Genomic DNA, 23,337 nt, shown 5'->3' with positions numbered 1-23,337 from the left:
TCAGCAGGCATGCCCTGCTAGCCCAAGGGCAGCTCCTGCCTGGAAACTGAGTGGTCTGACTGAGGATCCACACCTCTCCTCCTCCAGATCCACTCTCAGTCTCATCCCCAGCCCTGTAGCAGAAAACCTGCTGCCTTCTCCTTTCCCTCTGTCCTCATCCCCAACAGATCACAAAGATCTTCTCCCCAAACTCCCTTTCCAAGACTCATCCTCTTATCCCAGCCCCAACACCAGCAGGCATTCCCTGTGAACACTCCAGCCTAGTAAGCCAGGGAAACAGGAAAGCCCACTGAAGATCTCCCCCATCCCCTCTTGCCCTCCCAATCCAATCCCCCAGTCTCATCCCTATCTCTGTAGCACAGCCCAGCTGCAGCCTCCCTTGCAAGTCCCACCTCCCAGGTTACATTTCCCGTGGATCCCGCAGAGCAGCCCCTCCCAACTTCCCTTGAGCCACTCCTGGCTTTACTCCAGCCCCTCCCCCAGCTGGTGATCCTGCTAACCCACAGACCTCACAGGCCAGAGACCTTCTCTTCTCCCTCTGCTCTCCCAGCTCCAATCTCCAGTCTCATCCTCAGCTCTGCAGAAGGAACAACTGCCGCAGCCTTCCCTGCACTCCGGTTCCCATCTCCTGTGGATCCCACAGATCTTCCCTTTCTAACCGTTCTGCCTTAAACTTGTAGCCTTGTCCCAGCTCATTCTTTGCTTATGACTGAAACACACTGGCTTCCTACCAGGAGCGATTCCAAGTATTGTGGAAAGATGATTTCCAAGGTTGACTCTTTGTCAAACTGAGTTTCAGAAGAGTAAGTCTGATTAGGGAAGGAAGCATGCCCACACATGAATAGGGGTTATTGCTCAATCTGCATTCACGCCCTGGTGGAAACGAACTTTCAGTTTCAGTAGCTCCGGATGGTAGGAGAGAAACACCATGGCTGGTGAGTTTTCCCGGCTGTTAAAGGGGCTAATTTGGTGAATAAGTCGTTTGGAAGGGGGCTTTTCTGGGAGCTATCAGCAGCTTCTGCAGATATTTACTTGAGCTGAATCTGGGGAAAGGGAAGACTGTGTGGAAGAAATTTGCACAGCAGATTCTAAAAGCCACAGAAAGCAAAGGCCAGGGCCTGAGAGGAAATGGTGCTTTACTTGCATCCTGCGCCATTTTGCAATCTTAAGTATGTGTCCCTAGTCTGACAGCTTGACTGTCAGATGACTCACAGAGATGTAGGCTGCGAAGGAGAATGGTTTATCGTTATTTCTTTGTTTTGTTCATCTGATTTGAGAACATGTGAAGCCAGGATGAGCGTTTATACTTCTTGAGCTCTAACAGAAAGACAGTAACTTGGTACTCCTGCCTCCCCCATATGCGCCTGTGTAATGTTGAGAGGAAACAGAGAAGAGAGATAGCAAAAAGAAAGGGATAAGGGGTGTGTGTGAAAGAGACATTTTACTGATTCAGTCTGAAAGAGGCTATGTCCTCTTTACAACATGAAAGGGGCACGTGGTTGTTTTCTTGACTTGAAAAATCTTTTTGCCTTAAACAGACAACATCCTCAGGGCAAAGAGGAAGCAGTTCATCCGTTCAGTGAATGCAGAGACAATAAATGGCTTGCTGGATGAACTTTTGGAGAAGAAAGTGCTGAACCAGGGAGAGATGGAGAGAATAAAAGCTGTAAATGCCACTGTTATGGACAAGGCACGGGACCTGTGTGATTCTGTCACTAAAAAGGGGCCTCTGGCATGCCAAATCTTTATCACTTACATTTGTAATGAAGACGTCTACCTGGCAGGAATTCTGGAGCTTGAATTGGGTAAGAGCCTGCATGTCAGACTAAATTGAGAATGCATTTTTATAACCAATATCTGATTCACATGTTTCTTATGCGGTTTGAAGATAACTCCCTCACCTCAGACTCCAAAGTCCATTTTTGTTTCACTGGCCCTGTCATATCTCCTGTCTTTATTACTCCTGTTCCTTCTGCCTGGTCTCATGTAGCTCATATTGGCCCCCAACTGGCTGTATAACCAAGATTACCTTTGAATGGTAAATTAATTGCTTTTGCCTCTCTTCAGGTTCACCAGCTGAAAATTCCATCAGGACAGATAATTTCCAAGGAGGACTTCCTTCTTCCTCAGGTAGACCCTAATCTTTTTGGCTATTATCTTCATGGAGTAAACCTAAGTTGAGGGGATATGAGTAACTCCCAAGCATTGATTCTGTCATTTTCCTCCTTCTATTCTCTACATGTCTTGCTCAAGCAAAAGCAGTTCTCGTGGCCTCACCACCCATATTTATAGCAAAGCTTTCGGAGTTTGTCCCTCAAGTCTTAACTCCAGATTTGGGTACCAAACCTTACATTCATGTGCCTAGTGCACATATTCCCATCTCCTCTGGATGTTAGTTTCTAACTCCGCTGCAGGCAAGCTTCTCAGTCTTCCCTATCCTACTTCCCTTCAGTGTTCTCTGCCTTTGCTAAAGCTGTCATCATCAGCCATTGTTCAAATGAGAAACTCAAGATGCATTCTTAGCTCTTCTTTTCCTTTCCTACTTACCAACTTTCAGTGTGTGGCTAAGTTTTAATGGGTTCCCTCTCAAGTCCTCCTGCACTTTATCACACATCTGTTATTTATAGCATACAGTAATTGCCAATCATTACTCTCTCTATGGTTATCTATGTCAGCTATAATTTTCTTGGTCATTAGAAAGGTAGTTATCACATGCCAATTGTATTCTAGACATTGTTCTATAAAATTCAAGAATAATAAGCATGAAAAACGATTGTTCTGATTGAATTGAACTTGAACAAATAAATATTACATGAATATTTATTTAATAGTATTTTTATCACTGAATTAAAGCTACAAATATTTTAAGCATAGTAATGATGACGCAAACCTTTATTAAGATAACATGGAGCTCAGTTAGAAAGTCAATATTCATAGTGTTTCTTACATGATAGAAGGTTGTTCCTTATTCGAGAAGATTATAAAAGTCATTCTCAATGAGCAAGCAGCCTCTTTGTTAGTATTTCTGGCACCACCTGGCCTATCCCCAGGGCCCCCAGCTGCAGCCACTACATATACCTCTGGCATGCATGTGTTGTCAGTATTCAGGCAGATGCCTAACCATCCCAGGATGCTATGACCATACCTTTAAAAGCAAGTGCTGCCCATTCCCCCTCCCTTTTTCTGCACCACTTCTCTCTCAAAGGCAGGTCCCCACGAATCTCCTCTCTCCCCAACCCTTTCAATAAACCTCCAATGTGGGTTTGTTGCATGGTGCGATCCGTTCTCATCACCACCACTATGACATTGTTGTGAGAGACATTGGAGAGGATGTGAGAAGATTGTGGGAGACTTTGTAAACTCAGCTTAGATGTGTCACACACCAAACACATGTGTGTCTTCTATTGCTTACAACTGATCATTCAGACAATACCTTCTGAAATGCTGGTAACAAGGATATCTTAGTGGCACAGGGTGGGTGCATCTTATAGACTGATTCTGAGAGTGTACAATCAACCTTCATTGGAAAAAAAAACAAAAATAATCTTAATTTACACAATATTAGAGCTACCACGGGAAACATTTATGTCCCGAATGACAAAAACCACATTAATATTTCAGTGGTCTTCATTGAAATGGCACCGTAACCTTATGGAAGCTGATGATCCACACATACCAGATCCATTGCTAATAATGTTAGTTTTGAATAAGCTCATGTCTTTCTTAAGAAATGGATAGTGTTGCATGTTGTAAGAGAGGTTTTTCACTGTAGTTCTGAAATAATTTCATGCACAAAACAATGCTTCCTCTCAAGTCAGAAAGGCAAGTGTTTAAAAAACACCCAATTATTCTACTGGATCTATTAATTTGATAGTTAATCCACATGTTTTATTCTATATTTCATGTAGTGTGACATTCTTATATACTTGAATACTTTATTCAATTACTTAAAAATACCTCTAATATGAATAAATATTTGTTTAATTTGTTGTTGCTTTATACTTATTTGTGCAGAAGCAAGACATCTTTTTCCAAGTAATGAGTATTTTCCAGTATATTCTTTCTAAGTAATTTATGTTCTTTTCTACAGTCAACACATTTTGATGACTTGGCTCAACTTGCTAAACATACAATTTATCTAACACCTTTTAAAATTAATCAAAATATCCTCATTTTAATTGCTTCATTTCTGCTCTCTAAGTACCTAAATAAATTATTTCTATTTTGAAAATATATCAAGTGTACATCAAATCATTTAGAAGTGTATCGCCTGATTGAAGATATTGGAGTTGGGATCCGATAGGAGCTCCAGGAACTCATAGAAACTACTGTGAAACTCTCCCTCATAAGTTAGTGCAAACAATAATGAATTCACAACATTTGCACATTAATTTTAGCACTTACATGCTACTTCACGTTCATTCTAGTAAATATATTCAATGTTGTTCCTTCTTTGGTTAATGTACACATACAATAGAAAGTGATCATGAGGGAGAGGATAAAGAATCATTTCTAAAAAGTACTTAATGTGATGGCTACTATTGTGCACATGTTAAAAGAAAATAGGTAAGCATGTGCTTTTTAAATTTTTCAATGGAATTAAATAAGATATATTTTCTACCTCCCCTGCATGAAATTTCATCTTAGGCTTCAAATAATTTCTAAAATCAATTAAAAATCTTAATACTCTGTGCTTTGTTCTTATCTAAAATATTTGTTAAAATGCTAATCACAAAATAGATCCTAGATCACACCACTGGGCATCTCTGGCTTTCAATCTGCCCATTAATGATGGTGTGTATCTCATTCTACAGTGTGGTAATAAACCCAGGGTTGTCCTCACCTATCTTCACACATAGATAAGACTGTAAGAGACTTGATGTGAGAGCGCCAGGCTTCAATACATCCATGGTATTTTTGTCTTTTACAGAAACAAAGCAAGGCCAGAACAAAGAAGGCAGCAAACTTCCAGGACCAAGTGGGACCCTCAAGTTATGCCCCTTAGATCAAGCCCAGAGGATTCGGGAAGAAAACCCTTCAGAGGTGCTGTGCACAGAATTTGGGATGGAATGAGCTGAGGAATACTGAGGCCATCCTGAAGGACAGTGCTTCTTTGTCACAGCCATGTTCATTGAAATGTCCCAGAGACTCCATGAGCCACTTTGCCTTACATAAAAGTTCCCTACCCCTAGAATCTCAGGCTTAATTTGGAGTCTTACAAATTTTGTTAATTCCTTGGTATACAATAATAGCAACAGCAAAATCAATGGCTGACACTAGATTCTTACGTGAGTCAAATATTACTCCACATACTTTATATCGACCTTCAAAATGACCCACATTAGAGATTCAGAAACTGAATCAGGTACAGGTCAATATTATGTCTAGAGTCAGTAAAAAATTGGAGGAATCAGTTTTACAATTTAGAGATCCCTAACTTTGTTTTTCAAAATTTTACTTTCAAAATTAAGGGTAGATGCCCAGAGACCACGTGGAATTTTGGAAATTCCATTAGCACTTTGACTTAAGAATCAATTCCCTTCCTGTTCTTAACCTAATCTTCACAAGGTTGTTTTCTTGAAGGAATTAAGAGGAGGGAACTAGGAACTACCATAAGCACATAATTAAACAAGGCTTTTCATCCAATCTGCCCTTCATACAGATTTATCCAATAATGAATACATCCACTCGTACACGTCTTGCCCTCATTATCTGCAACACAGAGTTTGAATACCTTCCTAGGAGGGATGGAGCTGATGTGGACCTCAGAGAAATGAGGTTGCTGCTGCAGGATCTGGGATATACTGTGAAAGAGAAAGAAAATCTCACAGCTCAGGTAGTATTGCTCATAATATGAAAACAATGTCCATATCTTTCAAACCCCTAGATAATGCTGGAAAACATGTAGCAGAAGTTTGTAATGATGATATCCTTTGGTGAGAAGCCACTGAGTATTACACATGCCTGTCAAGTGCTAAATGCTAAATGCTTTAACCAAAGTCTCCTGAAACATCTAATTGGAAAATATTTCTACCAGTTGAATGATCTCAGGATGACTTCCTATAATCTTTATATCCTTGATTTTCATAAAATTGAAAATTAGAAAATTTCTTTTCCATGTCCCTCATTTTCATTGAATTATTCAAGGACTCCCTTTACTGTTTCTAGAGACATCTCACAGTGTAATGATAGTTCATCTAAAATCACTAATCTGGTCTCTTACAGGAGATGACTGAAGCGGTAAAGGAATTTGCTGACTGCCCAGAGCACAAGACTTCTGACAGTACTTTCCTTGTATTCATGTCTCATGGTATCCAGGAAGGAATATGTGGAAAGACATACTCTGATAAAGTACCAGATGTTTTAAAAGTTGACACTATCTTTCGAATGATGAACACTTTGAAGTGTCCAAGCTTGAAAGACAAGCCCAAAGTTATCATCATTCAGGCCTGCCGTGGGGGTGAGTTCTGATAGTTTAAATCAACAGGACATTCACAGTCTGACCTTATCATTTATATGTAGACAGTACTTTCCAGTGTTTGGGGTTGATATGTAAATATCAAACAGCTGTTTTACTACACAGTTAATAATGCATTCTGTAGATTGTATGTCAAGGTGGTAGACATTTGCTTCATTTTCCACTAGAGAATATCACTATCAACTGTCAGTGAATACATATTGGTCTCTGGATGTTATTGGAGTCCATTCAAAGATTAAGAGAGAAAAGAATCATTGAAACATTCCTATAAAACACACACACACACACACACACACACACACACACACACACACACACACACAGATACATACATATATATTTACATTCACATGTGTGTATGTATTCACATTTATATATATATTTGACTAAAAGCTGACTAATATGTTACAAATAGAGTTTAATAAACACTTCAAGCAAACAATAATTCCCTTGGAAATTGTTGGTAACATAAAATGAATTTTGTCTTTCTAGAGAACCGAGGAGTGGTGTTGGTAAAAGATTCAGTACAAGACACTGGAAAAAAATTCCTAGTGGATGCGGATTTGGAAGATGATGGAATTAAGAAAGCCCACATAGAGAAGGATTTTATTGCTTTCTGCTCTTCAACACCAGGTAAAGATTTTTTTTTTATGCAATCTCCAGACATAGTCTACTTCTACTACTACTTATTACATAAGATATTTAATGACTTCATATTCAATCCTTCCTTACCCATAGAGACAAAATATACATATTTTTTTCTGAATTAGTAAACTCTTTCATGATGCATAATGTTTTTCCTAGAAATATGAAGGAAAACAATGAACAGATGAATACGCACCCTAAAGTTCATTAGAATCTGAAAGGTGCATACCATTGGGTTTAGTCAGGACACCAGTGTGCACAGGTATGAAGTATTTCCAAAATCCTGATGATTAAGACATGGAGACAGGAAAATTAATCACTGGACCTCAGGTCTTCTGAGCCCAAGCTGGACAAGTGCCTGCAATCCCAATGTTGTTGTGAGTAGTTGAGAGGGTGGACACAGGACAACCTCCTGAAAACATGACCAGCTAACCTATGCCACATATTGGAGGCTAAGTGGGTTTAATGTGAGATGGTTTTATACATGAAAAGAGATATTAATAAATAATTCAGTTATATGCTAAACAGTAATAGTCAGACTACATCCTAATACTTCCAGTTATTACATCTTATGTTAAGGCTAGTTGTTTTATCTTACCTGAGATTTCTTTGAATTTCTCACCAACATTTGCAAATATACTTCTTATTGTGGCAAGGATTAAACAAGACTATATGTGTAAAATATTGAACAATTCCTAAAAACTCAAACATTAAGTTATTCTTATTATCAAAGTTTTAATTTGTAATCTAACTCAAGTTACCTACTATATTAAGAATTAAATAAAACTCATTTGAGTCTTTCATTTCATGAATTTTCCATTTTGGGGGGTCTATATTATTTTACACAAATGCAACCTTAAGGCCCTACCTCTGATCAAATAGCTTACAGATTATGTTATTGACAATGGTTACAATCTCTAGACATAGTCTACTTCTACACTGGTTAGTTCATGCCTTAATCTGTATCTCACTCCATTATTTTCCAATGACAAAATTTCATGGCTATTGATTCATTCTGGGCTCATAGGGCCTTGCTGAATAATTGGTTACTGATAAATTCTGGCAGATGGAGAATCATCTTTGGAAATATACCAAGTAATAAGTCTATGAGACTCCATTGCATAGTTTCATACCATTGGTCACACAGACAGCCCTGATTACACTCAATGAATCATTAAAATGACAGAATGACATACACACAGGAAGGAGACATATGAGTGGAGAGGTGTTGGCTTATGAGTAGGAGGGAGTTAATGAGAGGGTAGGATATAAACATAATCAGATGCATTCTATATATGGAAGAAATTGTCAAAATAAAAAAATATACTGAATTTAGAAATACCATCACAAAATATCCACATTTCCAACTTAAGAATGTAGCCAACTTTATTATTAGATTTAACTGTTTCTTTATATCATTTCTTCTCATCTTGCAAACACATTCCTCTCTGGTTGTAGTCTTCTTCGTCTATCCATTCTTGCCATCCATGCTGCTGGTTTCTGTATCTCTTTCTTTTGCTATCTTCACTATTCTTTGTAAATGGTTCAGACTCAGTTGGGCAGTGGTGGCACACTCCTTTAATCCCAGCACTTGGGAGGCAGCACCATGAAGATCTTTGTAAGTTCGAGGCCAGCCTGGTCTATAGAGCGAGATCCAGTAAAGGTGCAAAGCTACACAGAGAAACTCTGTCTCAAAAAAAAAAAAAAAAAAAAAAAAAAAAAGTCAACAACTTAGCCGGGTGATGGTGGCGCATGCCTTTAATCCCAGCACTCAGGAGGCAGAGGCAGGCGGATCTCTGTGAGTTCGAGGCCAGCCTGGTCTCCAAAGCAAGTTCCAGGAAAGGCACAAAGACACACAGAGAAGCCCTGTCCAAAAAAAAAATGATTCAGACTCCACCTATCTTCCATACCCACTACCAAACCCAGTTGTAATTTGCCTGTGTAAACCTCAACCACATAGTAGGACTTTTTGGAAAAGAATCTGGACTTAGTAGGACTTTTATGGAAAGAATTTGGCCTTTTATTCTCTTCACTGTCAAAGTATTTGCAGAGATACCTGTTTCTACTCCACATTTCCTTTACCTAGCTCAGATTTTTGTGGTGTATTACCTGTTCTTCAAATGTCTCTTTTTGGTAGAAATATTTACTCCCAACTTACAATTAAAAATATTGCATTTCAAAATGTGCAACAGACTTAAGTCAGAGCCATTACATGGCATCCTGGATAAAAACACTCAGATACTTATTCTCCCTTACCCTAGGGCCTTCCTCTCTACTAGATTTTCAGCTCTTTGACATCAAGAACTACACCATCTGAAAATCTGCATTGTATTTAGCAACTGCCTTGAGTAAGAGGGGAGGGGCATTCATTGAATTTTATATATCCATTGAAAAATGGCAGGCAGTTTATGAGATACAATATAGATTCTATAATGTGTCCAGTTAGAGTGGAAAGGTTAGAGTGGCCTATATCCAAAGTAAGGCCTGTCATAAGATTTGGAATATATGTTATTCACAGATAATGTCTCCTGGAGGCATCCTGTCAAAGGCTCTCTTTTCATTGTGGAACTCATCAAACAAATGAAAGAATATGCCTGGTCTTGTGACCTGGAGGACATTTTCAGAAAGGTAGGATTCTGAAGCTTTATTGATTCTACTTCCCTGGTCCTTGGCTATTTAGGCTGGTTCTAATGGGAAAGTTCTGGACATGTTTGTCTTGTAATAATGTAGTCCTTTCCAAACAGCTTTGTATTATTATTATTTCTTTTTGGTTAGTCAACAATACCTCCATGATGCCAATGTTTTATGATCAAAAGCTTTAAGAAATAATCATTTATATTAACTGCTATCCTGCCCCTATTAGAAAATGGAACAGAATCTAATATCCCTGTGTCCATCATATTTGTAATTCTAGCAAGAGAACTTAATAGTCTGGGAGATAGTCTCATAGCCGTAGTTCTTACAAATGCCTTGAGTTATTGTTTATTGTCATGCTAGTCAATGCAGTTTTTTCCATCTCAAGTCAAGATTCTACTCTCTGAAAATAATGGCTGTAAACCTCCTTTCTCTTCTAGGTTCGATTTTCATTTGAACAACCAGAATATAGTTTACAGATGCCCACCACTGAAAGGGTGACTTTGACAAAACGTTTCTACCTGTTCCCAGGACATTAAAATAAGTATGTTGTACCATTGTCTATGTACGTGTGTGTGTGTGTGTGTGTGTGTGTGTGTGTGTGTGTGTGTGTGTGTGTGTGTGTATACAGCAGGGAAAGGTTGGATAAAGACCACTGAAGATTAATAAAACTGATCCTGGTCCAGGTTGCTAGGTCTGACATAATTATTGGAGAGAGTAGGGAAACACTGAAGGGATGCCATGTAGCATGAATCTTAAAAGTTCTTATTAATAAAGTCAAACCTGAGGCCAGTTATTGGGGTGAACACTGGAAGATCAGAGAGACAGAACAAGCCACAGCTATCTCACCTCACCGGATCCTCAGCTGGTCTTGTCTCCTCAGACTGGAGGCCTCTGAGTCCTCATCCGGAATGGGTCTCAGCTGAATTACTGCTCAAAAGCCTGAATGCTTAACCAGCTGATTGCTTAACCAGCCATATGCTTAACCAGCCAAATGCTTCTAGTTTCTGGTCCTCACACTTTATATACCTTTCTGCTTTCTACCATCACTCCCTAGGATTAAAAGCTTGCTTCCTGGGATTAAGAGCGCGAGTCACCATGCCTGGCTGTTTCCAATGTGGCCTTGAACTCACAGAGATCCCAGATGGATTTCTGCCTCTGTAATGCTAGGATTAAAGGAGTGTGCTATCACTGCCTAACTAGTGGCTTTTCTGTTCTCTGACTCCAGATAAGTTTATTAAGGTACACAATATTTTGGGGGACAAAATACCACCACATTGCCATGTTTTCAGTTCTCTACAAACAACATTCTTTCTTAGCATTCTCAGATTTGGATGGGTCTTTCTCAGGGTTAGTTGTTGTGAACCAAAATTTTGTGAGGCCTATGTTCTATGTGTCTAGATTTCATCTCAATAGAATAAAACTTAAACATCCCTTGGTTCTTCTCTGTTATGAGTGTATATACCAGAATTACAGGGTGATATGATAATCTGCATATACATCAACAGAATACTTATGTTTGTGTAATTTCTCTTTCCCTTAGGAAGCCAAGAATTCCATCATTCTGTACCTGTTTTGGGAATCATGTCAATGAAAAGCAACATTTCACTAAATGATGCAATAAATCTCAAACAAAACTGAAAGGCTACCCTGTTTGTTGTTGCTGTTGCTATTGGATTTTCCTTTGCTTGATTTGATGCTCAGAGCACAAGTGTGTCTTTTTTTATTGAATTAATTCTTTGATAATTTTATACATGTATAAAGTGCATTTTGATTACTATAACTTCATACCTTCTTTAGTATTCTTTTATCACGATAATTACTCTCCTCTCTACCATTCCCTTTCACAGACCCATGTGTCTTTTATTTTTGAGACCTACCAAGTTTAACCAGGATCATCAGGGCAACCATGGGAAGGGACTGTCCACTGGAGCCTGGTAGATACCTAAATGGAAATAGAACTGCAGACAGTTAACTGGCCTTCTCTGTAGTGAATTACTGTTCTGTCTATGACCTTGTAACACCACCCCTAGATATGTAGTAGTAACTGACCTACCTACCTATGACCTTGAAGTACCTGCCCCTAGGGCATGGCTTGGGACTACCCTTAAGACTTGAGACACTTTTAGGCTGGTTTCTTTTCTTACTCATGGGCTGGATGTTGCAGACAGTCTCAGTGGCAGAACAGCATTAGACTGTACCTCAGCTTTCCAGGGTAAATCTCCTGTGCTGTAAAATTCCTTTACCCTTTAAGCAGACTCCATGGATTTCTCATTATCTGGCCCCCAATGTGGGGCACAAGCCCACAACCCTGGGATTAAGAGTCCCATGATCTATCAATTGAAACTAATTTAGCAAATTATCAGCCTTAGATAAATTGCATTGTTATGGATTCTTATATATTGATACAATTTAAACTATTTTTCTACTCCTATGTAAGATAATTTGTATATTGATACAAATTCAAAACTATAATTGTCATATTGCACACATGTTCCTACTTGTATTTGAAATATTTTGTATATTAACACAAATGGAAAATTATATTTACCATATTGTATGTATGTTCTACTTTTGTTTAGAATATTTTATATATTGATACATATTAAGGATATTGTTATATTGCACTATATATTTCTACCTCCGTTTAAGATATGTTGTGTGTTGTCACAATTTTGAGGTCATTGTTCTTACACTATACATCTGTTTATAGACTGTTTACCTTGATATGTGAAGCCTTAGTCCTTAGGTTATTTAGGTAGGTAAGACTTACAGATTAATAGTCATCTATAGTTGTGTTAGTTAGGTTTTCCAGATTTACAGAAACTTATGTCAGATGGATAGGAATCTTTAAATGCTTCATAGACCTAGGGAACATGGCATTTAAAATGTTTTGATAACTTAGAATTCTGTTAACGTTGAGACACAATTGCTCCTGGAAGGACCAATCTTCTCACTTGAGAGAATGTTGGACTTCTAAGACACTCCATTTGAAAGTTTATCTTCTTCTTGGCACAAAATGCCCTGCTCAAAGAACTTCCCTTGCCTTGACTGCTGACGGTATGAGCGCTGTCCTTTCTGGACAAGCAGGACACAAGGAAAAGTGACTACTGAAACTTGCCAAAACAGGTTAAGATGGTCTCTCAAAATTTTGCTTCTGAAAATGGTCTGACAGATATTCTAGTCCTTTAGCCAAAATGGATGCCCCAATTGTGCTGAGAATCTTTAGGTGACTGTCCAGGCTACCAGCTGTCTCTGTCTATTCTCATTTTTTTTTTTTAGAATTTGCTTGTTTGTACTTCCTGTTTTCTCAGGTAATATTATTTTCCTTCTCAAGTCTTTGATTGGGTTGAAGACTAGATAGTTACAGTTATAATCCTCTCATATATCTTAGCTAAGATATTTCAGATAATAAAGTTAGATTCTTTGGGATAGAACAGCTATTGGAGCAATCTCTGTAACATGCCATTTACCTATATTCTGGACATTTCTGGATTTTAGTATATGTCTCTTGTTTGATGTTGTTCTTGCTGGTTGTATTTCTATTTTTGTTTATGTTATTACCTTTACTTTCTCCTGGACAATACTTGATAATTGTTCCTATTGTATATAGTTTTCTACTAGGTTAGAATTTTCTTATTTAAACAAAGGGAGACATGTAGTGGATAGCTGTTCTGTCTATGACCTTGTAACACTGCCTCTAGAGATGTAGCAGGTAACTATCCTACCTACCTATGATGTTGAAGTACCTGCCTGTAGATGTAACCAACCGTCTTATTAAAATAAGAAACACAGAACCAATGTAAGTGAGAAAGCCGAGAGGTCAGAGCTCAGAGCTAATATCTTACCTCCTGCAGTGCTCCTAGCTTCCCTGAAAAAGAGCTACTTTCTGTGTATCTGTCTTTAAATAGTCTTTTTGTTCTGCCTTCTCATTGGTTGTAAACCCAAACACATGACTGCCTCGTCACTGTCTGTAAGTACCGCCCTCCAGGTCTTAAAAAAAGGTTATAACTAACAAAAGAAAAACTATATACAAAACTACAATAACTATATACAATATATACAAGTAACAAATACCTAAACAATGTCTAGTCCATTTGTGTTTGACAAATCAGAGAAAATAATTTCCTTATCTATCCTATTTTAGTAAGTCCAAAATGTATCTAATGCACTTTCTATCCTAATTAATCTTCAACTATAACTAATCTTCAACTCCCTCAGAGACCCAAGAAGGAAATAATATAAGCTAACAAAAATAAAAACAGGAAGTGCATGCAAGCAACTTCCAAAAATTTTATGAGTTGACAGAAACAGCCAGCTGCCTGGACAGTCACCTGAGGTTTCTCCACAGTGTTGGGGCATCATCTTCAGCCTATAGGCTTAGCGTATCTGACAGACTCATTTGTGGAGCAGGATGTACACAATGTCAACAGTTCAACCTCACATTAGGTGAGAGCAGTCCATGTACCAGAAACACCTGAATTTCACTAGTGTCATGTCATGATTCAGGATTTTAAATTCTGGAAATTGTTGACAGTTTTTGAATTCAGCTGTCCATTTTTCTTGGCTGTGTATATATGGCTTCATCTCAGCTCTCTTTCAGGAAAGCTAGGAGCACTGCAGGAGGTAAGATTTTAGCTCTGAGCTCTGACCTCTCGGCTTTTCTTTTACATTGGTTCTGTGTTTTTTATTTTAATAAGACAGTTGGTTACATCTACACCTGCCCTTGGGACATGGCTCAGGGCTACCCTTAAAACCTGAGATGCATGTAAGCCATGCTGGTTTCTTTTCTCACTCATGGGCTGGATGGTGTAGACTGTCTCAGAGACAGAACAGCATTGGACTGTACCTCAGCTTTCCAGGACCCTACAATAAATCTCCCATGCTGTAGTGAGTTTTCTTCCCTAATAAATTCATTCACCCTTTAAGCAGACTCCATGGATTTCTCATATTACCTACCAGAATCCCTTAGTAGCCAGGGTGTCAACAGAGTTCTTAGACTTGGCTCTTGAGGCTGAACTGGCTGGGCACCATTATTTCTTTTAAGGTATCATTTGCTTGTCTTTCTCTATACACATATAAAATTGATATCTTCACCACAGGTGTGTGAATTGCAAGAATTTAGAGCTCAGCAGAAGAGAAATAGGAAATAGAACTGGGAAGGTGACAGCCAAAATGATAAATGGCATTTCAAAGTGAAGTGCTTACTACTGTTGAGGCTTTCACAAGAATCCAGCATTTTCTACATGCTGCTATACTTCACGGTTTCAAAGAAAATATTGATTCAGTCCAGAACCTTAAAATTTCAAAATCTCATTGTAAAGATAAAACAGTCAGCACCCCTAGCAAATATGGAATAATTAGCAGACACATATGATATTGAACAGGTGGTCGCTTGTGTTACTCCACAACATTTGTTAGGTTAAGGAAGAGCTGAGAGAAAGGCCGTCCACATGCCCCTTTCTAACCCATCCCATCTAATCCAACATTCCCTATAGCCTCAAAATTGATCACACCACAAACTTTGTCTTTGGCCCATTCTCTAGCCATGTCCCTGATACACCTCTTTGCTGAGATCATGTGGTCAAGCATGCATTCTATTAAAGCCTGAAACTGCCTCTATGAGCAAGGAGCAGTCTTTGTTCAGAGGATACCCCACATAGTGGTGATTAGTCACTCTCAGCAAAAATGTATACACAAAGGCAGTCTTGCACAGTTAATGAAAGACATTCAAAAAGGACAAAATGGTTGCTCTGAACTATGTTTAATAAAAGACTAAGGCTATAAGAATACACAACAAAATGACATACCATCATGATTAACACATTGAAATAGGAAGCAAGAAAATTGTTTAATTCTCAACTGGAAATGAGACTTTTAAACTTCACCGACAGCGCATTAGCTCTAGAGAGCAGAGATAGTGATACTGAGAACTCAAGAGGAGAAAGAATCAACAGTAGGTGTTAGTTACTGGGGCCTTGAAGAATGGCGAAAATGCAAAGTGAAAACCTCTCAGAGGGTGGAGCCTGCAGAACACTATTTTATTTCCATTTTTGCTGCTGTTGCTTTTTTGTTTTTAATTTCATAAAAGGAAGGACTAGAGTTCAGGAAGAGAAGGGCAGTTTTATGAGTCATAGGGGACTTCCTTATAAGGGCTGAGATTTTCTGGGCAGTCTTTTCATAATCTAATCAGAAGTCCCCACTTCCCTATACTAAGGAAATACCCAGCAACTTACGTTTTACAATATGAAGCTATCTGCACTGTGGAAGAGAATGGAGGCTTTTTCTCATGGCTGGTGAGCCTGGGAGCCCTCCCAGAATAGGGGCTAGGACTTAAATCATAAAAACCACATTATCCATATCTCTGAGAGAGGCAGAGGTAACAAAAGGGAAACAGCAATAATGTAGAAGCCAGACCCCACCTGCCTGGTCATGGTGAACTGCAAGCTACTGTGTATCAGGAATTGTAGAGATAATGAAATACATGTAGCTTTGAGCCACAAAGACAGTGATCTCTTGTTTTCCATTTCTGGGAATCAAAGAGAAGGTAAGAACAGAATAACACACATCTGAGAAAGCTCTAGAAGTCTGTAATAAACTCTGAAATTTTGTTTTCCTGGGATACTGAATTTTTTTCACTTAGGCACCAAAATTCCTCTTATAAACAGATTAGAGCACACATGAGGTCACCACCCATTTCCCATCTATAGATTAAAAAGAATTCCATTTTCTTGCTAGCTCTCTACTTCTGCTAAAACCAACTCTGATGCAACTCACTCTAGGATTCCTTTTGACTCCTGTCTCTCTTTGCGGCTCTTAGCCTTCTGTTCCATCCTTGGCGTACTTCAACAATAAGAATGGGAAATGGACTGACATTACACAAAACAAAGTATAGTATCCTTATAAATATACACATTTATAACATTCTATTATGCTGCCTGGGACTGAAATACAGACTGGATGGGTTCCATCTTCTAATTTTCCTTCTGATTTTTTTTTTTTTTTGTTATCACCGCAAACCCACCTAAGCAATAACTACAGTGACAGCAAATAATCTACAATTATGATTTTTGAAGTATTTAATGATCTCTGTCTTCATATTCAAAGTTACATGAGTATGTTAGCATTACCATTGCTGTTTTATGATTGATGAAAAGTTATGTATATCACCCTAGGTCCAGTAGTATCATTTGGGAGAGTGATCTGAGTTTGGCCTTACTCACAAACTCAGCAACCTGACATTACCTTACTTTTCTGCAGAAGTCTTCTAAGAATTGCTTGCATTTAACCATTGCCTTTTCTGATTTTGTTGCACACTTTTGGTCAGAGTATGCTCCCTTCTAAAGCTTATGAATATAATAAAGCTCATATATGTGCATGTATATATTTCAAGTTTTAAGATGTGGTATTAATTTTCATGGTTTTCCTACTTTTATAAAAATGTCACTTGACTTTTGATAGAGATTCCATTAAAGCTATAGTCTGTTTTAAGTGTTTGGCTATTTTAACAATTTTAGCCCTTCCATTCCACAAACATAGGGTATCTCTTCATTTATATATGACATTTTACATGCATATTAGATGTATCTTTTACCAGTTTGGATAGATTCATTCATTTTTTAAAACTTTATTTTTATTTATTCTTTGTGTCTTTTATATCATCATCTCTATCCTATTCATTTCCTCATCCCTTCCTATATCCACCCTCTGCCCTTGCAACCTCCCCCCAAAAAATAAAATAAAATAAAATTTAAGAGAAAAAAGGAAGAAAATAAAGGAAAAATCAATCATGTCATGGAAGCTGTAGTGTGACACAGTGAATCATGCAGTAAATCCCTTTATCAATATATCTTTACTACAAGTGTACATTGCAAAGAGTCGTCCTTCTGTTTTGAGGCCTCTGGTTTCTGCTACCCTATCTATACTGGACCCTCACTGGGACTCCTCTTGGATATCCTGGGGCTGCCCTGTGTTGTGAAGATCCTGCAGCTTTGGATCTGCAGCCTGGCCTCTTCATATATGGAAGCAGATCACAGAAAGGGAGGATGTTGGATCGGGCTAACTCATAACCCTGGTTCTGGGCCTGGGTCATTGCAGTGTTGATCAGCCTATCAGCTCTTCCTTGTCCTCACCACCAGGGTGAACTCTCCAGAATTGCCTCGGCTAGTTCACCCCTTGAGGAAATGAGCAAGAGGCGGGGCCAGATCTCCTGCTTTCACATCCTCAGGGTCAGCTCTCCTACATCTATATACCATCAGGGCTAGCTCCACTGTGTTGTCTAGGCAAGGTGTGGGGCTACTCTCCCAAGTGCTACAGTAGGAACAGCTTTCCCACTCATAAGTTCATGGCCAGCTCTTCCACCTGCCATAGGTGGCAAGGGACAGGGGAGGAGGGCATCTCTACCCTGTCTACACCCCCATAGGGCAGATGAGGGGCAGTGCCAAATCTTCCCTGATCGTGTTCTCAGGGTGGTTCAACTGCACCCTTGTTGGGTCAGCTCTACTCTGTTGCACAGAAGAGGTTGAGGGCCCACATTCCCTCGTGCTCACTTGGTAACGGGGAAAGTCGATTCCCTTACCTGCCACAGGTAGTAAGGGAAGTGGGGAGGGCACCCTAACCCCACTCATGTTGCTATATGGCAGATGAGGGGCAAGACCAGATCTCCCACACTCACATTATTTGGAACTGGCTCACCCCTGCCCCCATCAACAGGGTGAACTCTGTTGTGCTGCCCAGTCAAGGTGCAGGGCCTGCTTTCCTGAGTGATGTGACTGATAAAGGGGAAGGTCAGCTCCCTAGCCAGCTGAAGGCAGTAGGGAAAGAGAAAGGACATCTTTCCTTTTCCTACTACTACACCACAGTTGAGGGGGGCAGTATGAGCTAAGCCTCCCTGGTGCCCTCAGAGCTAACTTACCTATGTCCCTGTTTACAGGGTCAACTCTACTGTGGTGACCAGGGAAGGCACAAGGTCTATTCTCCTGAGTACTGCAGCTGGTGAGGGGTTGAAATTCATTCTTGTATAGATTTTTGTAGCTACTTTTAGTGAAATTTATTTCTTGACTTATTTTTCAGATAACTATTACCATAGAACAGCTATATTTTCATATGTTGAAATTTTTTACATTTTTATTGAAAAAAATCCATACAATATTCTGTTTAGTTTCCACTACCCAAATTCATATCAGATCACACCTTACTTTCCCACCTACCCTAAATCATGACCATTATTTCTCTCTCTCTTTAAAAACAAACAGGCAAATAAAAAATAAATCAAAACAGAATAAAACAAAAAAGAAAAATACATATACATACACAAAACTAATAAAAACATAAAATTGAAAATAATAATATATAATCATAGTAACAGTAAGGGCAAAAAATTCCAAAATAAAGTAATAAAAAACAAAATGTCTAAAAAGTACCCTTGAGTTTTATTGTTTGTTTTGTTTTGTATTGGTCATCTACTGCTGAACCTGTGACCTACCTTTAAATGTGGTTTGTATACCCAGTGAGATTCCACTGAAGAAAGCTAATTTTTAAATCATATGATCTACTAATAGAACAACTAGTTAGTGTTTTCTATTATTTTAGTTGGTAGGCTTTTTGAGACAGGTTCTTCCTATATATATATCCAAGCCAGGACTCACATTCACAGCCATCCTTCTGTCTCAGTTTCTAAAGTGTGAGAGTTCAGATGCATAAACCATTATACCTATTAGTTTTTATAATTGATGAAATATTAAAAAATCCTTTATGTTCCTTAGAATCAGATGCTTTATATTTTGTTTTCTAATTTCTAGAATTTTCAATATTTTATGGAACAGAAGTATAGAGGGTAACTTATTTCTGATCATATAGATATTATTTTATGCTAACCATGGTGAATTTTTTCATATAGTTTTGTTATATTGTAAATCTTTTTATCACTTACAACTCATCCCTCAGTCAACACTCTTCTCATTTTGAAAATACAAATCACTATGACAGAGGACCAGAACTCAGGCAGAGCTGATCCTCAAACACTATTCTGAGTTCTATTTAATTATTATTAAAGTCTGTGTGATGATGTCCTGAAACATCATATTAGTATGTTTTCAAGCATCTCTTCACCAAATGGCTCATAATATCATCTGATGTTATAAGAGAGGGCCTCTACATTCTGAGGCCCTGTGTTTCAAGTCTTGCTTTCCAGTTCTGTTTAATTGATAATATTTTTCATGATTTGACCAACTAATAACAAGTTTTTGTGTATGCATTGTAAGTTTTATCTCTTTCACAGAAATTGTTTTTTGTGGCATCTTGGCGAGAAAGAACATTCATATGTAACAACTGGCAAATCAGTAAATATTAACTGTTATAGATCTTACGTCATAGTTGACTATATATGATCTTAATTTGTTTATTTTCTAGTAACTTGTTAATTAAATTTTATTATATTTATTTGTTATGATATTTGAAATGGATAAGTTATACTATGGCACAAGCTTACTATGAAGATCTAGTATACTTATATGAACAAAAACTCAGACTAGAGACTTGTACCTCATAGTGGCATGGTTGGCTTGGACTGTTTTCTAGGCCATCTCTATTTAGTTATAAATGAACAAGCAATGTTACCTCTATTGAGTTAACTGCTGTTATGTAATTTTTCATGTTTTGTAATATCTATGTGTTTTTTTTTTCAAAATAAAAGCCTAACAAATGCTTAAAAGAACACACAAGACAGCTAGAACAGGGAGCCCTGCGACCTGGGCTGAAGTCCTTGCTCACTATGTTGGTAAATTTTCATTGACTATGTCACTAAATTGTAAAAGCAATTTTGACATTGACTTTAAGCACTTAGTGACAAGTCTTGTAAGGTTAAGTGAGAATTGTCTGAATATTCTGCCTGTCCATATCCTCCATGTCCAAGTCATCTTTAGAACTAAAATTAAAAATGGTATTTTGATATCTATATTCTACTACCCTATAAAAATTTAATCATCCTAAGGAACAATACATCAATTCTTTGCCAAATAATTTTAGTACACTGGAAGATTAATATTCACAATATATTGGGTTCTAAATTCTGTTTTTAATAAAATAAAATTAGGACTTTTAATGCACTTGTCCATTTATTCGTAATACATGTATTTATAAATAAATCCTTTAAAGCATACTGCATTAACTGAAGAAATTGAATGCAAAGGACTGAGAAGACTGAAGACTCACAGGAAAACTTTCCTGTCCTAACAAGAGTACTGGCTTCCCTGAAAACACACATTCAGGATGACTCATCATCATTTCAACAATGACCAAGAGAACGGTACAAATAAAAACAATGAGTGGCTAATGTTACGGAATGAAGAGAATCAGCTGCCAAAACACTTAGTTCGAAATGACCTGATAAGCACAGCCTTGTGTAAACTTGAAAGGTTGTCCCATTGCTGCCGGTGCAATGAAATCGGCGTATAATCTTGTGGAGAAGGGGAAAAACAGACATTGTTTTTCAGATCTTTCACATTGCAAAGGCTGCGGTTAGGGTGAGGTCAAACACTCTGGCTTATAGTTGAACGAATCTTTCTGTCTCTAACAGAAAACAACCACCCTTACAAACCACTTAAGGTGCTGGAACAGCTGGGAAAAGAATTCTTTATGGAGTATTTAGAAAAAAAAACTGGGGGCAAAGCAATGTATTGAAATTAAAGGAGGAAGAAATGCAAAAATTTAACAATGCTGAGTGCAAAGACAAGTGCTGGTCTTTGTAGATGCCATGAAAGAGAAATACAGCAAAATACTTCTCCAGACTTTCCTTAATGTGGACAGAAGGCCCAATAAACAGCTCAGAGTGTCCATTATCTGTTCACACACCCCAAGCCCTCATGATCTTCCAATCTTGGTGTTACTGAAGTATCATTTTTTTCTAAAATAGTTAACCTTTCAGGGATTGTTTTGCCTTTCATGGGTTTCCAAATAGGTAAAAATCTAAGTCCAATGTTTAAAATATTTTGAGAAATAGATAGTCATCTGACAATTCTAGAAAAGAGCACTAAACCTAAATTTTATCACACTGAATTTTGTGACTCTCATAAGTTTTAGCATCTGTGACATGGTGCATAATAATACTTCCTGACATGATCTTGTAGAGCTAGAAACATGATAAAACGAGAAATTTAACTCCCCAAATGCTAACTCTCATCCAAGGTTCTTTCTTCTAGATTAAATACTCAATGCTGCCTGCACAGTCAGTACTGCACAGATGTTCCACTGTTTCATGAAATGAACATACATAAAACTAAACTCTTCCCATGGAATTAATTAGCTGCTTTTCTACAAACTAAAAAAAAAAATCTCAAACATAAAGCTAAACTAGAAATAATGCAATAATAATAATAATAATAATAATTAGATAAAGGTATTCAAAATGTTTCTAGCAACCTCAGAAATCATACCAAGGTCCAAATTCTGAGTTTAAGGGAACTGCATACTCAGCAGTGAGGAGGCACAAGTGAGCACTCCCATGAAAGGTCTTAGGAAATGCTGGGCTCTATGTATGTTGGAATCTCCAAGATGAGCTCAGGACAATGTGAATGTACTGGCCCAATAGACCAGGCCACAGGGGAAGATGGAATATTAGCGTAGGTCAAGACTCTAGCTAGCCATTTGGATATGAGTTTATTCTGAAGGATCTCAGCATATGCCTGAACAAACAGAGTAAAGGATAGGAGGAATCCAAGATATTTGTTTCATTGAACTACTTTGTGCCAGGCAATTTCAGTCATAGACGTTCTCTCTGCCTAGGATGATACATTTTTTTTATTCTACAGATCCCTCATTTTTGTATCAATTTTATAGGTTTTTAATCAGCGTATAAAAATTGGAAGTTAATATTTTGTCTAAATTCCTAATTTTTAAATTTCTTCCCATCCATGATAGTGGTTAGGATCCACACATGCATGCAAAAATGACAAAATGTATGATACATTGCACTAAAGAGTATTACTAAAATGATTTCCTTAATTTTTTTCTCTTCATTATATATAATATTAAAAAAATCTAAGTAGATAACACTCTGGTATGTAAATTATTCATGCTAAGATACAACTGAAGTAAACAAAGATGAGGAAACATTTAGAGCAAACCCCAGGAAATTTAAGGTCTTTGTTGGGTATGAAAATGTCAACTTTGATCCCAAATTACAGTGGTATTCTCCAAAGAATTATCAGAATTCAGGAACTTATTGTTGGGTTGTTCTAATCTCCACACCAAGAACTTCCCTGTAGATGTAACCAACTGTCTTATTAAATAAGAATCACAGAACCAATGTAAAAGAGAAAGCCAAGAGATCAGAGCTCAGAGCTAAAATGTCACCCTTCTTCTGTGGTGGTCCTAGCTTTCTGAAAGAGAGCTATTTCCCTGTGTGTAAATCGTTTCATAGTCTTCATTGCCTCTTCATTGGTTGTAAACCCAAACTCGTGACTGCCTCGTCACTGTCTGTATGTACAGCCCCCCAGGTCTTAAAGGCATTTGTCTCCAATGCTGACTGTATCCCTGAACACACAGAAATCTATGGGATTAAAGGCGTGCGCCGCCGCCGCCGC

The 23,337-nt window shown here is 38.0% G+C and overlaps 1 protein-coding gene and 1 long non-coding RNA gene across 2 annotated transcripts in view; one reads left to right on the top strand and one right to left on the bottom strand.

Moving 5' to 3' along the window:
• Positions 1-485: 485 nt before the first annotated feature.
• On the top strand, positions 486-11,405 carry Casp1 (caspase 1). The gene is made up of 10 exons (XM_028861531.2): positions 486-935; positions 1,539-1,805; positions 2,068-2,130; positions 4,931-5,043; positions 5,663-5,836; positions 6,226-6,460; positions 6,971-7,111; positions 9,642-9,751; positions 10,198-10,301; positions 11,301-11,405. Exons 1-9 carry the CDS (start codon positions 929-931, stop codon positions 10,294-10,296), a joined length of 1,209 nt encoding a protein of 402 aa, XP_028717364.1. The 5' UTR covers positions 486-928; the 3' UTR covers positions 10,297-10,301; positions 11,301-11,405.
• The window catches only part of LOC119088346, a 24,288-nt gene continuing 9,720 nt past the window's right edge, over positions 8,770-23,337 (bottom strand). The window contains exons 3-4 of the long non-coding RNA XR_005092001.1: positions 11,638-11,702; positions 8,770-8,809 (exon numbers count right to left, since the gene is read on the bottom strand). This is a non-coding gene — a long non-coding RNA (uncharacterized LOC119088346). The remainder of the gene's footprint in view (positions 8,810-11,637; positions 11,703-23,337) is intronic.

The sequence above is a fragment of the Peromyscus leucopus genome, chromosome 7 (assembly GCF_004664715.2).
Source record: "Peromyscus leucopus breed LL Stock chromosome 7, UCI_PerLeu_2.1, whole genome shotgun sequence".
Classification (NCBI taxonomy): domain Eukaryota; kingdom Metazoa; phylum Chordata; class Mammalia; order Rodentia; family Cricetidae; genus Peromyscus; species Peromyscus leucopus.
Note: the sequence above shows the minus strand (reverse complement) of the source record. Positions and strands in the feature narration are given on the sequence as shown.

Excerpts from the sequence above, each read along its gene's own strand:
- Casp1 (XM_028861531.2), top strand. Across the intron at positions 5,837-6,225 it reads AAGAAAATCTCACAGCTCAG|GAGATGACTGAAGCGGTAAA; the intron begins GTAGTATTGCTC and ends GGTCTCTTACAG. Across the intron at positions 9,752-10,197 it reads TGGAGGACATTTTCAGAAAG|GTTCGATTTTCATTTGAACA; the intron begins GTAGGATTCTGA and ends TTTCTCTTCTAG.